Below are 25,193 nucleotides of genomic sequence, written 5' to 3'. Positions count from 1 at the left end.
CCATACTTACTACTATTTCCCTATACCTTATTTACAGATTAAGATAAAGCTTATTAAGAACTGTAACATGTAATTTAATGGTAGATTGTATCTTTATAACAATCAAGCATTGTTAACATGATGAAATGCTAGGTGATAAATCTTCATAATAAAGGTACAAATAATGTGTAGTGAGCTGTGTTAATTTTCAATTCATATCAACAATATATCCCTTATATACTGAGCCTAAATATAGCTATATATGGCCAACAAAATGAATACAATCTATGTATCAGCTTTTAAATTTTGTATTAAAACTGTTTTCAAAATATTTTCATTCATATCTTTGAAAAGTATTGCACATACTGTAGAAGCAAAACTGTGCTAAGAAAGTGACCATGGTAAAGAAAGTCTCCATCTGCTGGTGAGCCCAAGGCAGCAGAGAGCTCTGAGTCTTAAGGACACATAGACAATGGAAAAATAGTAAAACAGTACTACAGAAGGCTCTCACTGTCTTAACTAATCTAGTATACAGATGTGCATGCACTCTTGTATAATTACTGTCCAACAGAGCTACCCACGTTTGCCAGCCAATCTGTAGTTATAATGCAGGGGGCTTTCTAAGGATGTTTCCAGGACAGCAAGGCCCTCTGAAAATAATCAAAATGCAAACTACCAGGCCCCATCTTGCTATGGACTAGAAACTCAAGTAATAGTAATGATGGTTTAGGGACCAAGCCAAATCCAGCAGAAAACTACATCTGAGAACAAATATTTTTGTAACCAAAAGTAAAATATAAACAAATTAGAGAGGACTTTGTAAAATACACTAAAAATCAGAAAACAATACTTCAAACTAACAATAAGTAAAATATCTAAGATAAATGGGGAAAAAAGCTGTGGCAGTGACATATGTACAAAGAATTGTCCAGAGGAGAGTAATTGATGATCTCCACTCCCTCTGAGGGAATATGAAGAAGATACTGTGGACTGTAACACTGCTAAGAAACTAGACTAACAGTTCAGAACAGGACCAACAGTGCATCTTTTTTTTTTTACATTTCAAAAATATTTGATAAATATGATACCTTGACACAATTCACAGGAAGTTCTTATACAAAATTTGGTGGAGAAATGGCTCAGCCAATAGAGCATTGGTTCATAAGAATGATGAGCTGAGTATGATCTTCAGTACACACACACAGACACACACACACACACACACACACACACGATAGTGCACATCCGAATTATAGAGATATTGAAATGGGATGTAGAAAAGATAACTTCCTAGAAGTTCACTAGTTCAGCTAAATTGAAACTGTCTGAAAAGAAAAATGGAAGGGTCATGAAGAATGACATTGGTGATTATCCTATAAGCTACAAACACACCTACACACACAAATGCACATGCATGTGCATACCTGCATAACTCACATCCCAAACTAGCAGCATATCTTAAACGCTTTACTAAAATAATATACATTTATTTTCCATTTAAAAATATGGTTAAACAGAAATGTACAGGAATAGTCCCCCTACCTGATTATTTTTTAAGAGGTATTCCTGCATTTAAAAAAAAAAAAAAAAGGCCACTGAGAAAATCCAGATACGAACACCTGCATATGAAACACACAATGACAACAGCAACCAGACATTCATCTTTGCCAAACTGCTAATGACCTCATAATCTTATACTTTTACAGTCATAAACATATTGAATAAATTTAGTAACAGTTTACAAAGAAAATTAAAACACAAACAGAAAGGGGGGCTTGTTGGCACTTTAATAATGTGACAAGTGCTACATGCCAAGTTAATAGACCATATTTACAATTTCTAAATGAAGTTTCTAACTTTCAAATTCACCAGCGTTATTTTTTGTTTGTTTGTTTGTTTTTTGTTTTTTTAAACAGTGTTTGTATGTGAAGTGGAACAGCTTTGTCTGTGGCCGTCCAGCCTTGCTGTCTGGTAACCAGTTAGTGCACATTCCAGGTTGCTATGGCGGTCAGCAGGCTTGAGGGGCTCCCTCCTCTTTACCTTTTCTACCTTGCCACCGTTGATGTCACTGGGAAGGAACTTCTTTCCAATTGTTCTCAAATCTGTCTAAAATAAATATTTTATTATTAAAATAGAATTATAGAAAAGTAAACCTAAATTCAGTCTCATGAACAAAAGAAACTACATCAAGCACGTTGAAGAAAAATTAAGCAAATATCTTGAACTATTTATAAAATGTATGTAGTCACTATTTTCAAACCATTTAGCTACACGTTGCATTGTACCAGCAAAGCAAACAGAAGGAGACAGAGGCATCATATGTCTTTGGTTCTCCTTTACCTTAGTCACTCTTCTCTACTAAAATCCCCAGCAAATCACATCCATTATGACCTTACTTAAAATTAATGCTCTAATCCAAAAGTCAAATGACAGCTTTGGACTACAAAAAGCCCAGTTATGTTTTAACAGCCTAATGCCATAGAATCTTAATATCCAGAGGCATGAAAACCAATTACTCCCCTAGCTCTGACATTCATAATACAGCAAAGGAAACAACAGGGAATGGTGTTGCTGGGATGGCAGAGCAGCAGCACCTTTATAGTAAAGGACAGTCCCCTGTTTACAGAAATTTCAGAAAGAGATAACGGTTTAGAACTGGCTAACTACAAAAAGACGGAAGTACGTATGATTCAGGAAACCACTGCACACAAAAACGCAAACACAGAAACTGTTTACTAAGGTTATAGCGCATCTGTGACTGGGAGAAGCCTACACAGCGCATATAAGAAAGTAGAGATTTTATGGACTAAGGACAGTGTCTTCTTCAAAAGTGAAAACTTAAGAATATTTGGAAGGTCATTAGGTGGAATATAGATCTCAAGAGAAATAACACACTGTGTTTCTAAACTTACTAAACATCAGTAGTGCTCATTAAATGACGACTGCACTTAATTTTTTTCTGAATAATTAACGTTATTTGAACCTAAACTATATGCAGGATTTTAATACCATTTCTTAATATTCTTACTTCCCTACTTTACAAATGAAAAAAGTTAAGACTTAATCTGTTCATCACAAAACTCTGAGCAGAAAAACACATCTAAGAAAAGAAGTAAGGGTGGAGGGGTGGCTCTGAGGTTAAGAGCACCTGTTGTTCTTGCAGAAGACCTGAGTTTAGTTACCAGAATCCATATGGCAGCTCACAACCATCTGAAGATCCAGCAACCTAATCTGCCTTCCCCTTGCACCAGGGACACACATTACACACATTTATATAGCTAAGCAAAACAGTCATTCATATAAAATAAAATAAATAATGTTTTTTAAAATAAATTAAGGCTACAACATAATGCAAACTAAATGAAAACTGTTTTAAAGAACTTACTATTACAAAACCACTAAAAACATGCTTTTTCCCTTCTCACTGTATTCTGTGATATTTACAGCCAGCTAATATTAGGTATTAAATTCAACAAACACCTCTATAACTTAAAAGGAACAAAAACTAAAAATGCTCTCTACATTATTTAGTATAAAATACAGTTTATAATGTATTTTTCATTGGTATAGATTTAAATTTAAAAAGTCTAATAAAAGTTAATAAACTTAACCTACATTGAGAGCAATCAGGATGATGTCATTTATATTGACTTTGCCAGGAGAACTTGTGCAAGCTTCAATGCCTTCATCTGAAAGATACCTGTTAAAATAAAATAAACACTTTAATATTATCTAAACTCAAGATTAAGCAAAATTTTACAATATGCAGCTTTGCTTTCTATTAAATCCTAACAAAGAGTGAAACATCCTTGTCTTGTATACTATTCTGACAAAAACAGTGAACATACATACATCTTTTCTGTACCTTAAATGGGATATTGTGTGAATGAAATTATCCATATACTTTCTGAGAGAAGATTACATGCCAGCCTGTCTAAATCTGAGCTCCTCTTTGCAATAAGATAAAAATAATTTTGACCTAATATCTCTCAATGTGGTAAGCTCTTAAAACAGAATGTGGTACACTGTAAAATTAAGACTAAAATAACCAAGAGTTTAAACTTAGTTGACAAGAACTAAGAACAAGAAAATCTCCTCCTGGATACCTCTTTAACATCATGATCTCAAGAATCCTTCAGTAAGCACTACTGACTCTCAGAGACATTAAGAAAGGAAACCTTTATAGCAGATCCTTTGCTTTTTCTGCCTTTTTAAATCAATGTCTTATGAACCCTAAATGTTCATTTACTCAGTACAACCCAATTTTACATCTGGACAAAACTATAATTAATTCAAAAGTAAATGAACTGTTGTATCCAAAGAGGAAAAAATGTATCTCTAGCCATTCATCCATATGCAAGAGGATATTTTTGATAAATTCTATGATTCAAGCATAAACATATAAAAATGACCATCTGCATCTAAAATGTTTTATGATCAACAGCAACTTGCTTAGCCAATGGACTAGTGTCACTACCCATCATCACTGCCCACATTCTCCTAGTGCTAAGCGAGCTGCTCTAGAAGCTAATCCAACAGAATTATATTAAGCTCATTCTTGGAGTCAGCAACTCCATCATAAACCTCCAATACTATAGTACTTCTACGACATTTATCAGTGTAAACTTTTTATATTATTCATGTATTTACTTGAGGTGTGTGCACATGTATTACAGTGTATACGCAGAAGTCTGAGGACAAGTTTGTGGAGTTATTTCTTTCCTTTTCCCTTTACATAGGCTCCAAAGATGAAACTTTGGGTCCCAGAAAGTACTTTTACCCACTGTGCCATCTCATAGGCCCAAAATCTGAATCTGATGTGGACATAGAAAAAAAAAAAAGCAAAGAATGAACAAACCTGGCATAGTGGCCACGCTTATAATCCCAACACCTGGAAGGCAGAGGTAAGAAGACTGTCACAAGTCTTAAGCCAGACTGGTCTATACAATGAGTTACAGACCAACCAGCCAGACACTGTTTCACACACACACACACACAGCAAACTACTATGTACTACTAGTGCTTGAGAAGACCATGGTATGGAATCTTATGTAAGAAATGGGAAATAGTAAGATCTGGAGAGGACAGGAACTCCACAAGGAGAGCAACAGAACCAGAAAATTTGAACACAGGGGTCTTCCCAGAGACTCATACTCCAACCAAGTACCAGGCATGGAGATAACCTACAACCCCTGCACAGATGTAGCCCATGGCAGTTTAGTGTCCAAGTGGGTTACATATTAATAGGAAGAGGGACTGCCTCTGACATAATCTGATTGGCCTGCTCTTTGATCACCTCCCCCTGAGGGGGGAGCAGCCTTACCAGGCCACAGAAGATGACAATGCAGCCACTTCTGATGTGATCTGATAGACTAAGATCAGAAGGAAGGAGGACCTCCCCTATCAGTAGACTTGGGGAGGGGCATGAGTGAAGAAGGGGGAGGGAGGGTGGAACTGGGAGGGGAGGAGGGAGGGACTTATGGGGGATGAAAAGTGAATAAAGTGTAATTAATAAAATAAAATTTAATTAAAAAAAAGAAGACCATGGTAGTCCTGAACTGCAATGATTAATGAAAGCAAGTAGTTACATGTGTAGCAGAAAGAAAGCACAGGTCTTAAGTATAGAAGTAAGCCACCAAAAGGAAATAGATAGACAGGAAATGATAGTATACAAGGGAGCATGAAATGTAGATGTGTACAGTAAACTCAGATAGTTAAACATTCCTCCTAAGTCAAAATGGCTATGGTAATTTCCTTTACTCTCTTTCATCTGTTTATAACTCTCGGGTATGCATGAAATTCTAATTAATCACCATCTAATTTTATTTCTGTAAATATTAAGCCCTATGATATGAAAAGTATTCTGTGACTCAGAAACTATTAGTAAAATGATGAAAATTTTACATTGTCATTCAAAGAGCTGCCACCTATACAATTTAATATAATAGGTAGACAGGTATATACAAGGTCAAAGTAATTACAAACAAAATGTTAAGCAAACCTAAGGCAGCCTGGGAAAGAAAAAGAAAATGGAGAGGGAGTATTAAAAGCCAAAACAGGAAAGTGAGAAAGTGTGAAACTATCCTTGAGCACTCTGACTGGAAAATGAGGAAACACAAATCTAGTCTGAGCTTAATTTGAGAAAGCAACAGCAACACAAAGAGAAATGGGTGATATGTGAAGCACTGACCAAGTGATTAAAAATCACCACCTTCCAGCCTCTTGCACATGGGGACCTAGGAAGCAGTGACTAACAGAATGCTGACTTGTTCCTAAAACAATGACCTCTTAGAACTAAAGAGAAACAGCCTATCAAATAGACTAAAACAAATCTTTAAAAGTAATCAAACCTCATACCTTACATATGAAGAAAGGAGTCCCGGGGATACTAAACTTGCCTGAAATTATAAACTTAGCTGTAGAAAACTGAAACCAAAAAATTCCTCCACTTCCCACCTCAATAATCTTACACTGTAACAGGTTCTTATCAAACAACTAATTATTTATAATACGATCTCTTATAAGCCAATTGTGATGGCTGTTCTTGGTTATAAACTTGACTACATATGGAAATAACTAAAAACCAAAAATAGAGGGCACACCTATGAGGAACTTTTACGTAATCTGAAGTTGGAAAATCCACTTCTCATCCTGATCTTTGAGGTGGGCCACACATTCTGCTGCAAGGCTATGTAAGGACAATGAAGAAGGAAGCTTTTGTTCTTTGCCATTTGCTTTTGCCTTGCTAGCAAGTCCATTCCTTCAATGGAATTAGAGACTACTTCTTTTGGATTCTAAAGACCATCTGAGACATTCAACCTTGTAGACTGAGCAACTACTGGAGTCTTGGACTTTCAGTTCATAACCAGCCAATGTTGCAGCCTGTAAGTCATTCTAATTAATCCCCTTTCTATGTGTAGAGAGGGAGTCATGCTATAAGTTCTGTACTTTAGAGAACCCCGACGAATGCATCAATGTTTATGAAGTTCAATTTCTTGACTAATTTGACACTTCATGCACACACAAACACACACACTCTGAAGAAAATTCAACTAGTAAGCTCCAAAATATGCTGAACAACAAAACGTATAGTTTCATGTAAAAGATCAAAAACAAATGGGATGATGAGAGTAAGAGTTTGTTTAAAGTAATTAAAAATACTCATTCTTGATCCTGTACAACAACAGATGGTCTGGAGGTATCTCCATCCCTGATCTCAAGCTGTACTACAGAGCAACAGTAATAAAAACCACATGGCATTAGCACAGAAACAGACTGGTGGAACAATGGAATCAAATAGAAGACCCAGAAATAAACCCACATCCCTATGGATACTTGATTTTTGACAAAGAAGCCAAAACCATTCAATGGAAAAAAGACAGCATCTTCAACAAATGGTGCTGGTCCAACTGGATGTCTACACGCAGAAAAATGTAAATATATCCATATTTATCACCCTGCACAAAACTAAAGTCCAAGTGGATCAAAGACCTCAACATAAAACCAGACACATTAAACCTGTTAGAAAACAAAAGTGGGTAAGAGCCTAGAACTCATTGGTACAGGGGAAAACTTCCTGAACAGAACACCAGGCTCTAAGATCAACAATCAATAAATGGGACCTCATGAAACTAAAGATTCTATAAAGCAAGACACTGTCGTCGGAATAAAACAACAGCCTAGAGACTGGGAAAGGATCTTCACCAAACCTATATCTAACAGAGGGCTGATATCCAGTATATATAAAGAACTAAAGAAGTTAAAATGCAACAAATCATGTAATCCAATTAAAAAAATGGGGTATAGGACTAAACAGAGAATTCTCTGTAGAGGAATATAGAATGGCAGAGAAACACTTAAAGAAATGTTCAACGTCCTTAGCCATCAGGGAGATGCAAATCAAAACGATCCTGAGATTTTACCTTATACCCATCAGAATGGCTAAGATCAAAACCTCAAGTGACAACACATGCTGGAGAGGTTGTGGAGAAAAGGGAACCCTCCTCCATTGATGGTGCAAATGCAAACTTGTACAACCACTTTGGAAATCAATCTGGCGCTTTCTCAGACAATTAGGAATAGTACTTCCTCAAGATCCACCTATAGCACTCCAGACACATATCTAAAATATGCTCAAGTACACAACAAGGACATTTGTTCAACCGTGTTCATAGCAGCTATATTCGTAATAGCCAGAACTGGAAAAAACCCAGATGTCCCTCAACGGAGGAATGGATACAGAAATTATGGTATACTTACACAATGGAATTCTACTCAGCAAATAAAAACAAGGAAATCATGAAATCTGCTGGCAAATGGTGGGATCTAGAAAAGATCATCCTGAGTGAGGTATCCCAGGAGCAGAAAGACACACACGGTATATTCTCACTTATAAGTAGGTACTACACCTATAAGATAGGATAAACATACTGAAATCTGTACACCTAAAGAAGACAAACAAGAAAGAGGACCAGGGGTAAGATGATCAATCCTCACTTAGAAAGACAAATGGGATGGACATTGGAAGTAGGAGAAAACAAGTAACAGGATAAGAGCCTACCGCAGAGGGCCTCTGAAAAACTCTACCTAGTAGTGTATCGAAGCAGATGCTGAGACTCATAACCAAACCAAACCAAACTGGGCAGAGTTCAGGGAATCATATGAAAGAAGGGGGAATTAGTATGACCTGGAGAGGACAGGAGCTCCACAAGGACCGAATATATCAGGGCACAGGGGTCTTTTATGAGACTGTTTCTTCAACCAAGGACGATATATGGATATAACCTAGAACCCCTGCTCAGACATAGCCCATGGCAGCTCAGTATCCAAGTGGGTTCCCCAGTAAGGGGAACAAGGACTGTCTCTGACATGAACTCAGTGGCTGACTCTTTGACCTCTCCCCCTCCTCAGGGAGGAGCAGCCTTGCAAGGCCACAGAGGAGGACATTGCAGCCAGTCCTGATGAGACCTGATAAACCAGGGTCAGTTGGAAGGGGAGAAGGACCTCCCCTATCAGTGGACTTAGAGAGGGGCAGAGAGGAGATGTGGAGGGAGAGTGGTATTGGGAGGGAAAGAAGGAGGGGGCTACAGCTGGAATACAAAGTAAAAAAAAAAAAAAACTAATTAATATGAAAAATAAAAATTTATTTAAAAAATTCTCGTTCTTACGACAATCTAAGACTGTAACTTCTTTAGTTACACCTCTCACTGCTGTGTTCAAATATCTGACAATAATCAACCTAAGAAAGGGTATCCAGTTTACATAGGGATCAAGTACCACAGCAGGATAGGTCACACCATATCCACACTCAGGAAGGAAGCAGAGAGGTTAGGAAGTCAGGCCAGGTTATCTAACCCAGCTACCCACCCCTAGTGACTCACTTCCTTCTGCTGGAAACCAAATGTTCAAACACAACATGGGATACTGCACACTCAACACACAAACACTAATGCAATGGAGAGAGGCTGGTTTCATGAGTGGGACAGTATATAGAATCTATCAAATGCTGCCCGTCTGAGTCTCAATTTCCAAGTTTAACAGGTCTCCCTGTCACACTTTCTAAACCTTATTCCAGCTTTATTACAAAACTGTGACTAAACAGAGCATGTGCTCATAAGCATGTCAGTAACTCTTCTACAAATACTTGACAGTTTCACAAAAGGACTGACCCTAACTGAACCAGGATGTGGCATTTATACATTAGTGTGTTCTGTAAACATGGAAAATGTCACTAACAATGAATAAAGCAATTGATAAATGTAAAAAGTAACAAAATCACTGCAAATGTACCACAGAACTCAGTAACTGAAAGAAGGAACAACAGTATCCACCAGGCCAGGTTGTCTCCACAAAAAGGAACTGAATGAAAATCAGAGCAGTCGAACTGGATGAGCTCCCTGCACACAGCTACCCAAAGGACCACCAGGGAAAGGAATTACAGTTCCTTGTGCCATCTCTGAGTCCTTCACACCCAAGAATATGGGCACTGAAGATGCCAGGGAACTGCAGACAGTGCTCTTAACCATTGAGGCCCCACATTAACTTCTTTTACATCACCTTTTAAATTTGTAATAAAAATAGAGACACCTAAACCAAGAGAAAGTCAAAGAAATAGTCATGAAAGCTACAGCACACAAAAGGCACATGTTTCACCAAATTAACCTGTAATAGAAACAAAAAGGGTAAATATGCAAAAACTTGTTTAGAACCAATTTAACACTATAGATCCTAAAACACTACAAATCCTAAAAAGCAATTTTAGAAAATGCAAAACAATATGAACACAATACTGCTGGTCAACTTTAAGTATTTCAGAGGCCAGAGTAAAAGGCAATTTAAAAGTTCTAGGGGAAATCTTCTATAAAGCTTTATCTAATTTAACATTTAAAAGCATTTAAAATTTAGAAACTAAAAACCTAAAGTTGTTTTTAAGGACTTTCTAATTCTGAAGGCTTCACTACCTGAAAACGCCACATGATGGCAACCTTGTTTCACAGTATAATACTGCATTGCCGTTGGAAGGCAAGACCTGGAAGGTACTAAAGCAGGCTATGACATTTCATTGTTGCTGCTGCTGCTGCTATGAAGTAAGAGAAAATAAAATAGACTACTAGAATTTCTGAATTTTTGTTTGATATAAAAATCATTCAAGCTTAGAAGAAACTCATTTAGTAGGCATTCAAAGGTTCAACTGATACAATAAAAACAGTATGTGAAAAGATACATGTCTACTTTTTTTCAACATTCACCGTTTGGAAATACAGAAATTTGTGAATGAAGTGTGTGTTGTGTAAGTGCATGTGGAGGTCCAAGGTCGACATCGGGTGTCTTCCTCACTTACTCTCTACCATATTACACAGCTCCCTTGTCAGCTGGCTGGGAGTTAGCCAGCCACAGCACAAGCCCATCTCTGCCTGTGGACGCTAGTGTTCCAGGCAGTCACATCTGCACTTGATGTGTGTTTGAGGATCCCAACTCTGGTCCTTGTAATTACACAGTGAAACTTTACCGGTGGAGACGTCTCCTAAGTCTAATTTTTTTTATTAGTAACAGTTACAAAGAATGCTTTCAATAGTTTCAATAATTGTTATCTCTCTGATGCCAATACAAAAATGACATTTGAAGATAATAACTACAAAATAGCAGGTAACAATACAGCATAAAATTGTTTTCCTATACAAAATATTAAAATACTTTCCTTAACTAAACCAACCTATGAAGACACTAACTCTGGAATGCTTATTTGGCATAATTACAACAGCTAAGCAAATAATTTGAAAAAAATCCTTTAAAATTTCATAATTGGTATACTACAAAAAGCACAGAAGCCAAGGCAACCAACCTAACAATGATTTCATCTAGTAAACTTTCATAAAAGTCAAAGTGTAAAATGAAAGCCTGGGTACTATTTCTTTCATAGAGGTTACAACTTATGACGTAATTCACTATTTTCATACTTTAATTTAGAAGCAGCGTGGGTGATTTTTAATAAGCCATGTTTTACTGTAAGAAATGACTGGACATTTCTGTCTCCTATCTTGACACAGATGTGAGATAGCTATAAAACCACCCATAAGCCCAAGGCTGAGCTGGCCCTTACTACCCTGTGCTATAGAGCGACTACCACCTTACAGTTCCCAGGACTCCGGGGGTGCCTGCCTCAGGCTTCAGGCTGCACTGAACACAAGGGACTCACACACTGAGTTCTAAACCTAGAAACGTGACCTACAAGTATTACGCATGGAAACTTGTAGGACGTTTTCATAAGTAGCATGACCACCAATCCGCCTGCACTTTAAGTGAAACAGAACTCGATGCCCCTTTGGCACAAGCAGGATCCCAGTCATTCTCATCTATTTGTGCCTCAGTTTCTCTCCTACAAAAAGCAGAAATAATACTGGAAATACCGATCCATAAAGTTGTTCTAATATAAACAAAACATGAAATGTGTAGCACACAGCCAGCAGAAAGCAGAGGCTGAGCAGATACTAAGTAATTCTCTTCCAAGTCCAGTACCATCGCTTATTTTTGGAAAATATTTTCGAAATTTGACACCTAAGGATTATTCATTTCTAATGAGAAAAAAAAAACTTGCCAAACAATGGACGGAATTTCTTTAATGGTTACTACTAAAAAACAAAAGCCACATGTTTCTTTATGTCTGAGTTATATGTTACTTAGCTGCTTCTCACATGCAGTCCTGAGACCTGAAAGGTCAGCTAGATGCAGATGGTTACACTACTTACATATATGTAACTCTTTCAACATTTTTATTATTATTCTGTATTATGTGTCAGGCTATTCTGCCTACACATATGTCTGTGCATCATATGTGTGCAGTGTCTGCAAACGCCAGAAGAGGGTGTCAGATCCCCTAGAACTGGCATTACAGTTTTGAGTTGCCATGTAGATGCTGGAAATCCAATCCCAGTTCTCTGGAAGAGTAGCAAGTGTCCTTTATGCATGCAAGCTTTAGGCCCTCTTTCAACATCTGATATATGGAGGGGGGTGTGTGTGGTGTGCAGTGAATGCATGCATGTACACTTATGCTCATGGGAATGTGTGTTTCTTTGTTTGGCTGAGTTTTTGTTTTCTTAGACAGGACTTTAATCCCATAATCTGACCTCCAATTCAGTTTGTACTCCAGCTTAGCCTCAAACTCCAAACTCTCCATTTTCAGCCTCTCAAGCTAATAACAGGAAAATCACTTGTTCCATTAACAACCACTGTTTCTGCCCTAATTCCCTATATAAAATACATGATGATAATTCTGTTCAGGCTGCTACTTATGCCAACAATTATGTCAAGATATAGATAGCAAGCAATGTTTAAAATTCTGTAGCAAGGGAAAATTAGACATTGCAGTTTACATTTATAATTTACTTAAATTCATGCTATTCACTGAACATTTCAGAACTGAAATCTACTACTTCAATTATTATGGGCAATTATAAATGTCTATTTAAATTTACCACAGACACTCACATAACAACATAGCAGTTTTCCATAAAAGGCTTATGTAAATAGGACAGTATTAAATTCAAAAGGGAAATCACTTAAATTTGCTACCAATTTAAAAAATAACTTCTGACAAGAGTGAAATACTCTCCCACATGTATAATTTTTTAAATTTAATTTCTTTAAAATGTACCTTAAATATAAAATGTTCAGTATTGACTAAATTTCTAAAGTCAAAATGCTTCAAATAAAGTAATGTTTCAACTTTTACCTTAAAAAAATAATTTGACAATCTCTATCTTTTTGTAGAAGAAGCATGTACAGTGGCCCACAGAAACAGACAACCATGTTCCAGTCTCTGGACATGTGAATATTAACTTACTTGACAACAAAAATGGCTGCACTGATGGCAGTAAGAGTTGTGAAAACAGTAGGCAAGATGGCAAATACCTTTAACCACTACAGAGGCAGGTAGAACTCTGGGCATTGGTTAGCCTGATTCACATAATAAAATTCTATCTCAAAAAGAAACAAGAAAGGGGAGAAAAATAAGAGACAAAAATCATCAACTGAGGAAATGATCCAACCCTCTCTAATAAAACACCTAGATTGCCCAGGTTTCCCCAAATCTACCTAAGGGAGAGGTAGAGATGCAGAGGGTTCTAAGACAGGAAGGAGACACACAAAAGAGCAAAAAAGCAGACTGCACAGCATGACAGCAAGCGCCCAGAGTCAGAAAGGCCTGCCACCCACTACTCCCTCCCCTGGAGTCTCTGATAGAAGTATAGCTATGGAGACTCTTCATTTCAAACATGTGGCCTCCAGAACTGTTAGGAAATTACTGTTGCAACAGATGATCACAAACCAGGTGGAGTAAAGGATTTAATATGTCCATTATAAATTTAACTGTGGGGAAAGTACCGATTCAATTAAGAATCAAGGTCATCCCTTAGGATCTATTAGGGCTATTTTCTATTCAGTGTAAAATGCCTTACCGCTTCACGTGTTCAATGAGTTTGACTAGTTGGTGTAAACCTATAAATAAGACGCACCATATACTGAAGTTCAATAAAAGTGACAGTGCCCCTTTTACTATGCAAAAATGGAAGTTGGTAAGCCACTGACAACAAGAATCTGGAGAGATCACAATACGAGACCTAGGAAGGACATCCTCATATTACCCACCCAGACCTCTCTCTGACTGACACAAAAGTGTAAAACACACTCAAAGCATCTCAGCTACACACTCACACAAAATCTTAAGCAACTGAGTTTTCAGTCATATCCAACCAAAGACAAAGAAAGGTACTTTACAACAGGAAATAATAATCAGCACTGGAAGCCATGGGTTACTAAAGAAAAACTCCAGCAGCAGGTGTAAGGTACTTCCATGTGAACTGTTGGTCACAGAGACCCGAGAGGTCCCCAAAGATACTGGTATTAGTTGCTCATCTGAACCAGATAATAAGATGCTTCTGCCTAAGACACCATACAATCAAGCTGGAAACAAAACTCCCTTCCTGATGGCTAGCTTTCACAGTGCCTGTATGTGCAGGACACTGGGGAGGACACAGCATCAACAGTCTAACATTGCATCAACAGTCTACTCCTCTGTAAAGCCTAAGAATAAAGGCAACCTTCCATGCACTATGAAACAGGAGCACTGGACTATTTGGGGATAACCAAAGCTAGAACTGAGGCTAGTTCCAAAGGAAGAAATCTAGGCCTGATACTCTCAACCCAGTAAAGACCACTTAGGACCACTTACCAAAGTCATAGGTCCTCCAGGAGGGCTTACCACCTACTTGTTAGCTGTGTCTGTGGTGGTTTGAATAAGGATGGCCTCCACTGGCTCATACATGTGAATGCTTAGTCCTCAGGTAGTAGCACTATTTGAAAGGATTAAGAGGTGTGACCTTTAATACCCTGCTGGGGAGTCTTTCAGAGGCCCTCTGTGGTAGGCTCCTGTCTTGACCTTGTTATCACCTTCTTCCAATGTCTATCCTGTCTGCCTTTTTGAATGAGGATTGAGCATCTTACCCAGGATCCTCCTTCTTGCTTAGCTTCTTTAGGTGTACAGATTTTAGTATGATTATCCTATATTATATGTCTAATATCCACTTATGAGTAAGTATATACTATGTGTGTCTTTCTGGTTCTAGGATACCTCACTCAGGGTATTAAAGAAGATGCTGAGACTTATAGCCAAACTTTGGTCAGAGTGCAGGGAATCTTATGAAAGACGGGAGAGACAGAAAGACCTGGAAGGGTCTGGAGCTCCACAAAGAGAACAACAGAACCAAAAAGTCTAGGCCCAGAGGTCTTTTCTGAGACTGATACTCCAACCAAGGATCATTCATGGAAATAACCTAGAACCCCTGCACAGACGTAGCCCATGGCAGCTCAGTCTCCAAATGGGCTCCCTAATAAGGAGAGCAGGGGCTGTCTCTGACATGAACTCAGTGTCTGGCTCTTTGATCACCTCCCCTGGGGGGTAGGGGGCAGCCTTACCAGGCCACAGAGGAAGACTATGAAAGACAGTCCTGATGGGTCCCAATAAGCTAGGGTCAGATGGATGGGGAGGAGGTCCTCTCCTATCAGTGGGCTGGGAAAGGGGTGTGGGAGAAAATGAGGAAGGGGAAGAGTGAGGGGAGGATTGGGAGGGGGCGAGGGTGGGGGCTACAGCTGGGGTACAAAGTAAATAAATTGTAATAAATAAAAAATTATATTAAGAAAAAAAGAGGTGTGACATTGATGAAGGAAGGAAGTATGGCCTTGCTGGAGGAAGGAGGGATGTGGGGGCTTGAAGTTTAAAGGCCCGTGTCAAGTCCAGTTCTCTCTTTCCCTGCTGCCTTCAGATCAAGAAAAACTACCAGCTACTTTTCCAGCACCATGCCAGCCTGTGTACTGTCATGTTCTCTGCCGTGATGATCATGGACTAAGCCTGTCACACTGTAAGCAAGCCCCAATTAAATGTTTTCTTTTATAAGAGTTGCCATGATCATGGTTCTCTTCACAGCACTAGAACAGCAACTAAAACAATGTCTAATATATCCATTTTTTCACCCATAAACAAACACTACTTTTAGCCTTCATCAGAAAAACCTCTATTTCCAGTGAACAGAGATGTATGCAGGCTTAGGAAGTGACCCAAGCCTCTTGGAGGAGGCCAGAAGATCATGACTGGATCCTAGACACTGTGCATTGTGTTGTTTACATAGCTGGAGTTTGCTTTTGCTTTGGTTTCATTATGAGTGTGCCTTGGCTCTTCCCTCTTGAAGTAAGAAAGTATTTAATTTTTATTTTACTGGAGCCCACAACTAAGAGACTTTGAATTTTACAAGACTTTGGATTTTAAAAGAAATTGGCTATTTTAAAGGGCTTGGCATTTTAATGTGTTTGAATTTGTAAAGACTGTGGGATTTTTAAAGTTATGTTTTTAATGTGAGATCTTGGTGATAAATAAGAAAGGAAGGGTTGTGGCTTAATAGTTTTGTGTGTGTCTCATGTTGACAAAGGGTCAGTTGTACTGGCTGGTTTTGTGTTAACTTGACTCAAGATACAGTAATCAGAAAAGAAGAAGCCTCAGTTGAGGAAATACATCCATGAGATCCAGCTGTAAGGCATTTTCTCAATTGTTGACCCATGGGGAGAACCCAGTACATTGTGGGTGGTGCCATCCCTGGGCTGCTGTTGCTGAGTTCTATAAGAAAACAGCTGAGCAATCCAAGGGAACAAGCTGGTAAGCAGAGCCCTCTGCATCAGCTCCTGCCTCCAGGTTCCTACCCTGTTTGAGCTCCACTCCTGACTTCCTTTGATGATGAACAGCAATATGGAAGCAGAATGCAAATAAACCCTTCCCTCCCCAATCTGCTTTTTACTCATGGTGTTTTGTCACAACAACAGAAACCCTAAAACAGAGAAAAAAGAAGTCAAATGGGAGAGAGGAGAGATAAACAGGGAGGGGAGGGGAAGGAACAGGGCAGTGGCAGATATGTTTACCATACAAAGTATACCTGTCACAAGTTAAATTAAATAAAATTAAAGCAAGAAAATGAAAATTTTTTTTAAAGGGGAAGATAGTGGTGAGAAAAAAAAAACATGTTTCAGAAAGCTGAATGGGGAGAGGGGAGAGAAATACAGAACCATTAAAATCTTTATTTTTACAATGGCTCATTTTATGTTAGTAAATTTTACCTCAATAAGTTACATTTTAAGTGGGAAGAGTGAGCTAATATAACTTTAAAATTAAAAAATTAAAAGCTAACTCCTTCCAGCCCCAGTTCCTGGGGCTACAAGCTACTAAAGCCTATTAGACAATGATTTTTACTGTACAAACATCATAAAGTGCATTTATAGAGGCTTGGGGGATATGCCCTACAACACTGCAAGGCTAGAAGGTATGTAGTTGTATGTGTGTGTGTGTGTGTGTGTGTGTGTGTGTGTGTGTAAGAGTGGAGGGGTGGAGGGGGCACTGAGAAGACTATTGCTATAGGCTGAATTTCAAAATCTTAAGTTATATTCTGGTACAACCCATAAGACATATCTCTATATTAAAAAGTCCTAGAGCACAAATCAAGTGAACCAATTAAAAAATGGGATACAAAGCTAAAAAGAGAATTCTCAATAGAGGAATATTGAATGGCAGAGAAACACTTAAAACAAAAGATTAAATTAAGCAAAAAAAAAAGTGTAATTGTTAGGCAATATAAATATAAGATATATTGGAGGATGCTGTTTTACAATAAATAGGATACCATAAAATAATGAATAGTAAATACATAAATAACAACCATTTACCATTATCAACTATTTAGGCACTATATATAATTATATGTGCCACACACTCCTAGCAACAAAGAAGGTTTGATGACAACAGACCCTTGTAATGGAAGGCACCATGACTTTTACGATAGTCATGATATCATAAAACAGGAATTTTTTTTTTTAGCTCTATCATTTAGAAACCATCATTTACACAGTCTGCCGTTGAAGATACCAAAAGTACATAAGAGAACTTGAGTAATCCAGAGTTCCACAGTCACATAACAGGTCCAAAAAAAAAGCATTACAGAAAGGAAATAGCAAAGAAAAGAGTAACAGTATCTTCCAAGGTTGTAAAGGAATTATTAGTGGTATTTAAGAACCCAGTAAAGGGCAAGTTCTCAGTACAGAGATGTGAACTATTTAGGCTCCTATCTGGATTTTCAGAATACCAATAACACACAGAAAATTCTACAAGAAGGGGGAAAAAAAGTGGAAATAATACCACCCAATTTTATCACCCATCCCTTGGATACAACAGAGCTCCAGTGCGGATGCAGCATCACACCCTCTTTGCATATCATAGAGGAAAAGGTCAGAGGAAATGAAAATGCAAGGAAATGCTAGATCCTACAACTACAATACATCCATGACAGATAGAAAGACAATTAAACCAAGCATGCAGTAGTGGAAAATTCCTCATTAAAAAAAAAAAAAAAAAACAAAACAAAACAAAACAAAAAAAAAAAAAAAAACAAACAAACAAACAAAAAAAACACAACCCTTTATCTGAGAGGGCTAATATCCAAAATATATAAAGAATTCAAAAAGATAAACACCAACCCATCAAGTAAACCAATTAAAAAATGGGGTACAGAGCTAAACAGAGAATTCTCAATAGAGGAATGCTGAATGACAGAGAAACACTTAAAGAAATGCTCAGGAAACAGGACAGGAGCCTATTGTAGAGGGCCTCTAAAAGACTCTACCCTGAGTATCAAAGCAAATGCTGAGACTCATAGCCAAACTTTGGGCAGAGTGCAGGGAATCTTATGAAATAAGGTAGAGTTAGAAAGACCTGGAGGGGACAGAAACTCCACAAGAGAGCAACAGGGCCAAAAAATCTGGACACAGAAGTTTTTTCTGAGACTGATACTCCAACCATGGACCATTCATAGAGATAACCTAGAACCCCTGCACAGATGTAACCCATGGCACTTCAGTATCCAAGTGGGTTCCCTAGTAATGTGAAAAGGGACTGTCTCTGACATAAACTGATTGGCCTGCTCTTTAATCACCTCTCTCTCAAGGGGGTGCAGCCTTAAGAGGAAGACAATGTGCAGGCCACAGAGGAAGACAATGCAGCCACTCCTGATGAGACCTGATAGATTAGGGTTATTTTGATTTGCATTTCCAGGATGACTAGGAACGTTGAGCATTTTTTTATTATATAATATTGTATTTTTATTAATTACAGTTTATTCCCTTTGTATCACACCTGTAGCTCCTCCCTCCCTCATCCCCTCCCTATCTTAACCTTCCCCCTCCCCTTCTACACCTATGCCCTCCCCCAGTCCACTGATAGGGGAGTTCCTCTTCTCCTTCCATCTGATCCTATTCTATTGGATTTCACCTTATACCCATCAGAATGGCCAAGATCAAAAACTCAAGTGACAATGCATGCTGGAGAGGATGTGGAGAAAAGGGAACCCTCCTACTTTGCTAGTGGGAATATAAATTTGTATAACCAATTTGGAAATCAATCTGGTGCTTTCTCAGAAAATTAGGAATAGTGCTACCTCAAGATCCAGCTATACCACTCTTAGGGACCCTAGGGAGGATGCTTATATCTCATTCAGAATGGCAAACAGGATAGACACCAGAAGCAGTGGAAAAGAGGAAACCAGATGACAGCCTACAATAAAGGGTCCTCTGAAACGATTCACCCAACAGGGGATCAAAGCAGATACTGAGACTCATAGTCAAACTTTGGGCAGAGAGCAGGGAGTCTTACAGAGGAAGACAGGGGTGGGAACAGAGGGACATGGAGGGGACAGGAGCCCCACAAGGAAGCCAACAAAACTAAAAGATCTGAGCTAAAAAAACTGAGCCCAGGGGGCCCTGCAGAGACTGATGCACCAAAAAAGGACCAGGTCCTAGACCTCCTGCTCAGATGTTGCCAATTGACAGCTCAGTCTCCATGTGGATCTCTGAGTGAGGGGAGCAGGGGCTGCCTTTATCGTGAACTCAGTTGACTGCCCTTTGATCACTCACCCCTGATGATGCAGCCTTGCCAGGCCACTGTGGAAGAGGATCCAGGCAGTCCTGATTAGACTTAACAGGCAGATGGCAATAGTGGAGAAATCCCCCTTTCAGCGGACTAGAGGAAGGGGATGGGAGGAAGAGGGAGGGAGGATGGGACTGAGGGGAGTTGAGTGAGGGGGCTTCAATGGACATATATAATAAATACATGGTGAAGAAAAAATTTAAAATTAAAAAAATAAAAAATAAAAAAAAGTCCAGTACAATAACAGATCTTCTGGAGGTCTCTCCATGCCCGATTTCAAGCTGTGCTATAGAGTAACAGTAATAAAAACTGCATGGTACTGCCACAGAAACAGACTGGTAGATCAATGGAATCAAATTAAAGACCCAGAAATAAACCCACGCACCTACGAACACTTGATTTTTGACAAAGAAAACAAAACCATACAATGGAAAAAACACAACATCTTCAACAAATGGTGCTAGTCTAGGCTGATGTCTACATGTAGAAAAATGCAAATAGATACATATGTATCACCCAGCAAAAAAATAAAGTCCAAGTGCATCAAAGACCTCAACATAAAAGCAGACACACTAAATCTGTTAGAAAAAGTAGGGAAATACCTTTAACTCATTGGCATAGAAGACAACTTCCTGGACAGAAAAACAGCACAAGCGCTAAGATCAACAATCAATAAATGGGACCTCGTGAAACTGAAAAGCTTCTGTAAAGAAAAAAACACTGTCAATAGAACAAAATGACAGACTATAGACTGGGAAAAGATTTCACCAACTCTACATCTAACAGAGGGCAAATATTCAAAATATATAAAGAATTCAAGAAATTAAACAAATAATCCAATTAAAATGGAGTACAAACCTAAACAGAAAAATTCTCAACAGAGGAATATCAAATGGTGGAGATATATTTAAAGAAAAGTTTACTGTTTCCGAAGTAGTATATGAATGAGGCTCTAATTAAAACATAATTTACAATAATTTCTTAAATGCAGAGGAATTTTAATCCTCCAGCATGTTAGCTCTGGCAAAAGATCACATTCAAAAACCTTCTAGGTCTATGTGATCTGGATGGAATGTAGCCATGCCCTGGATTACAGTATGATCTGGCTGGAACACAGCATGCCCTTAGTACACACCTTTAACCCCCAACAATTAAGTTAAGATTAGTTTACAGAAGGTAGAACCACGGTTTGAAAGTGACTTCTAATTGAAAGTGAATGCATGAGAATGGTTTGAAAGCATGAGTCAGAGACAGAATATGCTTAACTCTCACGAGAACAGGACAAGAAGGAGAGGCTACTTTAGCACAGCAGCTCAGAGAAACAAAAGTTTTTTACTGAAAATTTCTTACTGGAGACAGTTTTACAGAGAGAACAAACTAGATAAAGGTGAAGACAGAAAGAGCCAGGATATGCGAAGTATCCAGAAGATTAAAACATATTGAATTAGTTTGAGGCCAAGTGAAGCAATTCAGTCAGAAGCTGAAAGAAGCCAGTTTGAATCCATCACCTTGGAGAGGAGTTTAGGCCAGAACAGCTAAGATAAACCAGACAGTGAAGAGTTCAGAAAAAGCCAGAAAGGCTTGGGAACAGCTCCCATCTCATTCCCTCATTCTAAGAACATAAAAGCAACATTTACAATTAAATATTTTTTTTCTTTAAAGTATGACTTTGCCTTTTTAGAAGGTGGTGGTGCACACCTGTGATTCCAGCACTCATGAAGGCAGAGGTAGGCAGATTTTTGTGAGTTCAAGGCCAGCTTAATCTACAAACCATGGACCAAGGCTACACAGAGAAATTCTGTCTCAAAAAAAAATAAAAAACAAAACAAAGATATTTTGTGCTGCCTTTCCTGCTGTATGATTGGTTTCAAAGTTGTTCTAATGCTGAACACCTACATCATGTTCATACATATCCTTCTTGTCTGTCATCTTGACACCACTTCTCACCTTACACACACCATTGATTCCCTTCACTACTCTATGGTCACGGCTTCCACTGTGTCCATGCCACTGAGAAACGTCTGCTGAGAACATACTTCCTAGGGGAGTCATGACATCCAGGCCCTTTTTCCTCTCTTTGCTGTGCTACTATACAGTATTTCCATTCTTAAAATGGAAATTCCGATTACTTCCTTGAAACAATGTACACATTTATTATTAATACTATTTATGTGTACGTGGGAGTATGTGCATGAAAGTGCAAGTGCCTGCAGAGGCCACAAAGGGTGATGGATCTGCTGTGGCTGAAGTTACATGCAGTTGTGAGCTACTTACTCAAAGTAAGTGATAGGAACCAAACTCAGATCCTCTATAAGAGTAATACCTGCTCTTGGTAGCTGAACAATCTCTCCACACCCACTGTGAATTCTGGCTCTCTGCATACTTTCCTGATCATCCATTTGCTGTCACTATATAGCATTCATCTCCTACCCTTCCCTGTATTTTATTATCTTCCTTATTGGTATTAAAAATACTAACAAAGTTGTATTATCTTTGCTCTACTTTTTCATTCTTCTTTAACTAATTCTATTGCTTTTCTTATTCTAATTTTTGTATGCTGATGACTCTTAAATCTGTTAGCTTGTACAATCATCTTTCAGTGTGCATGGGGGTTTAGTTGAGGTACTCTCCACATGTCTGAAATCTGATCATTCTCTCAAGTCCCTTACTTAAAATGGTATAGTATTTTCATATAACCTGAACAATCTTCATGCTGTACATTGTAATCATCTCAAGACTGCCTATAATACTTAATACAACCTAAGTGTACAGAGTTACAGGGTTACTTTACTATATATATCCTTAGCAAATGACCAAAGTGAGAGAGGAAAAAAAACACTGCATGTCTGACACCATATGTGGGCTTTTGTAAAATTAAAAAAAAAAAAAAGTCAATCGACACATAGAAATCACAAAATATCTTAAACTCTTGAAGAATTAAAAAATATTGAATAACTTAAAGTAGAACCAGTCACATTATGCCCATAAGAGCTTAATGTTTAATATATGTATGTGCTACATTTTTACAAGTTCGGCAAGCTTGTTAAATATTTGTTGAATCCTTACTCTGTAACAAATATTATTAATCAGGGATCTCAAAAATAAAAATAATATGGTAGTTGACCTCAAAATAATTCCCCATGAAGATATTTCTCATTTCATGAGATAGACAGACAAACAACTGAAGTTGGAGATAGAAAGTGAAAAAAACCTTAGAGGAAGAATAGCTATTTCCTAGTATTGGCATCATCTTACTACAGCTGATATTGTGTCTTTAATATGACAGGCAGAATGGAACTTAAATGGAGAAGGAAGAGTCAGAGGAAGAGTTTAGACTGGGCAAGAAAGATAGCAAGTATTCTCATTGGTCAGTAACAGATGCTTTTTTTTTTTTGGCAAATAGATTGTTAAAATCTCCTTAGTTAAAAAACAAAAGCCACTGCTACATCCAGCAGCATGGCTACTTTGGCTGGGATACACACATGCCTTTAATACCAGGAAACACAGGCAAGCAGTTCCAGGCCAGCCTGGTATGACTGAGTTTTAATCCCAACGGTGGGATTTTAGTCCAGGCATAGCAGTACACGCCTTTAATCACAGTACTCAGCAGACAGAGGCATGCACATCTCTTGGTTCTAGTCAGTTGTCTCAGTTAGTTGAGCTGATCAATGAGTTGAGAGGGAGTGCAGTGGAGCTGAGCTCATGGCAGTTCAATTCGTGGAATTCAAAGGCAGTTTTTACTGAGAGAGTTTTACAGAGAAAGGTTGAAGAGAGAACAAGGTAGACACAGGTGAAGACAGAAGATCCAGAGATGAGATGTCGCCAGAAGATTGGAACTTATTGCTGAAGCCAAGCAGAGCAATTCAGTCAGAAGCCGAGAAGCCAGTTTTGACTCAGTCAGTTTGGAAAGGAATTTGAGCCAGAATTAATGAGTAGAACCAGCAGCCAACTTATTCAGCAATAAGTCTCAGAAGCTGAAAGCATGGTAGGCCTAGATTAGATTGAACTAGGCCTAGGTTAGCAGATGACAATTAAATCAGGTAAATAAAAGTTACTTTTACACTTTACAAAAATCTTGGCTTCAGGACTTTATTAGAAACATAGTCTTCACTTTCATTTTCTTATTTTGTGTATGTATGTAGTATATTCATATCTGTGTGTGTGTGTGTGTGTGTGTGTGTGTGTGTGTGTATGTCCTGGATGTACTTGTGTATAAGTACATATATGAGCATACAGACTTATAGAAGTCGAAAGGTGAAGTAAAATGTCTCCTTCAATTTTCTCCACCTTTGAGACAGGGTCTCTCACTGACCTGTCTGGACTGGATGGACAGGATGGCCAATGAGGCCCAGGGCTCCCCTTGCTTCCACCTACCCAGTGCTGATATGATAGGTGCACACTTCCACAACAGCCTTTTTATATGGGTGCTAGGAATCTGAATTCAAGTCCTCATACAAAAGTGCCAAGCTTACCAGGCCATTTCCACACCCTCATTTTGTTTAAAACTTTTACACTATATCTATTGAGTCTCAATGAAGTCCTACAATTAGTTGCTTTTTGCAGACTTAAAATTAGGTCACACTAGATATGAAGAAATAGCAGTACTAATACAGAAGGCATAGGCAGTATCCACTTATTTTTCTTTTTAAATCAGGATTACGGAAGCCAAGAAAATGGAATGTCTCAGAGAATTGATTCCCTTAAGATAACTTCATTAAATTTATCTCAAAAAAGGGGGTCTTTAAATTACCCTTAACTGCTTAACTGAGAATGTATCACTTTATTTTTTCCTTTTATGAAAATAGATTATTTTCTCTTAAAAATTAATTTAGTTACTTACTTTATATCCCAGTAGGAAGTTCTCTCCCTCCTCTCCTCCTAGTCCCTCCCTCTTACAAAGAACTCAAGAAACTAAACTCCAACAAATCAAAGAAGTCAATAAAAAAAAAATTGGGTAGTGAGCTAAACAGAAAATTCTCAACAGAGTAATCTCTAATGGCTTAGAAGCACTTGAAGAAATGTTCAGCATCCTTAGTCATCAGAGAAATGCAAATCAAAACGACTCTGAGATTTCATCTTACACCCATCAAAATGGCTTAGATCAAAAACTGAAGTGACATCTCATGCTGGGGTGTAATATAAGTTTTGGTTTCTTTAAAAACTCAGTTATATAAATTTCTGTTTTAATCCCAAGTGAGGGATTGTA

At 38.2% G+C, this 25,193-nt stretch overlaps 1 protein-coding gene across 4 annotated transcripts in view; it reads right to left on the bottom strand.

Moving 5' to 3' along the window:
- Tdrd3 (tudor domain containing 3) overlaps positions 1-25,193 on the bottom strand; it is a 145,259-nt gene that overhangs the window by 96,962 nt on the left and 23,104 nt on the right. For 3 of the 4 annotated variants that reach the window (XR_009594281.1, XM_060391500.1, XM_060391499.1), the window contains exons 2-3: positions 3,595-3,679; positions 2,020-2,085 (exon numbers count right to left, since the gene is read on the bottom strand). Coding sequence is in view for 2 of the 4 variants with exons in the window: in XM_060391500.1 (XP_060247483.1) it covers positions 2,020-2,085; positions 3,595-3,679 (151 nt within the window). In the remaining 2 variants the exon portion in view is untranslated. The remainder of the gene's footprint in view (positions 1-2,019; positions 2,086-3,594; positions 3,680-25,193) is intronic. The other variant, XM_060391502.1, reaches the window with a different exon arrangement.

This window comes from Meriones unguiculatus, chromosome 9 (assembly GCF_030254825.1).
Source record: "Meriones unguiculatus strain TT.TT164.6M chromosome 9, Bangor_MerUng_6.1, whole genome shotgun sequence".
NCBI classification, from domain to species: domain Eukaryota; kingdom Metazoa; phylum Chordata; class Mammalia; order Rodentia; family Muridae; genus Meriones; species Meriones unguiculatus.
This window is presented reverse-complemented; position numbering and strand designations above follow the sequence as displayed.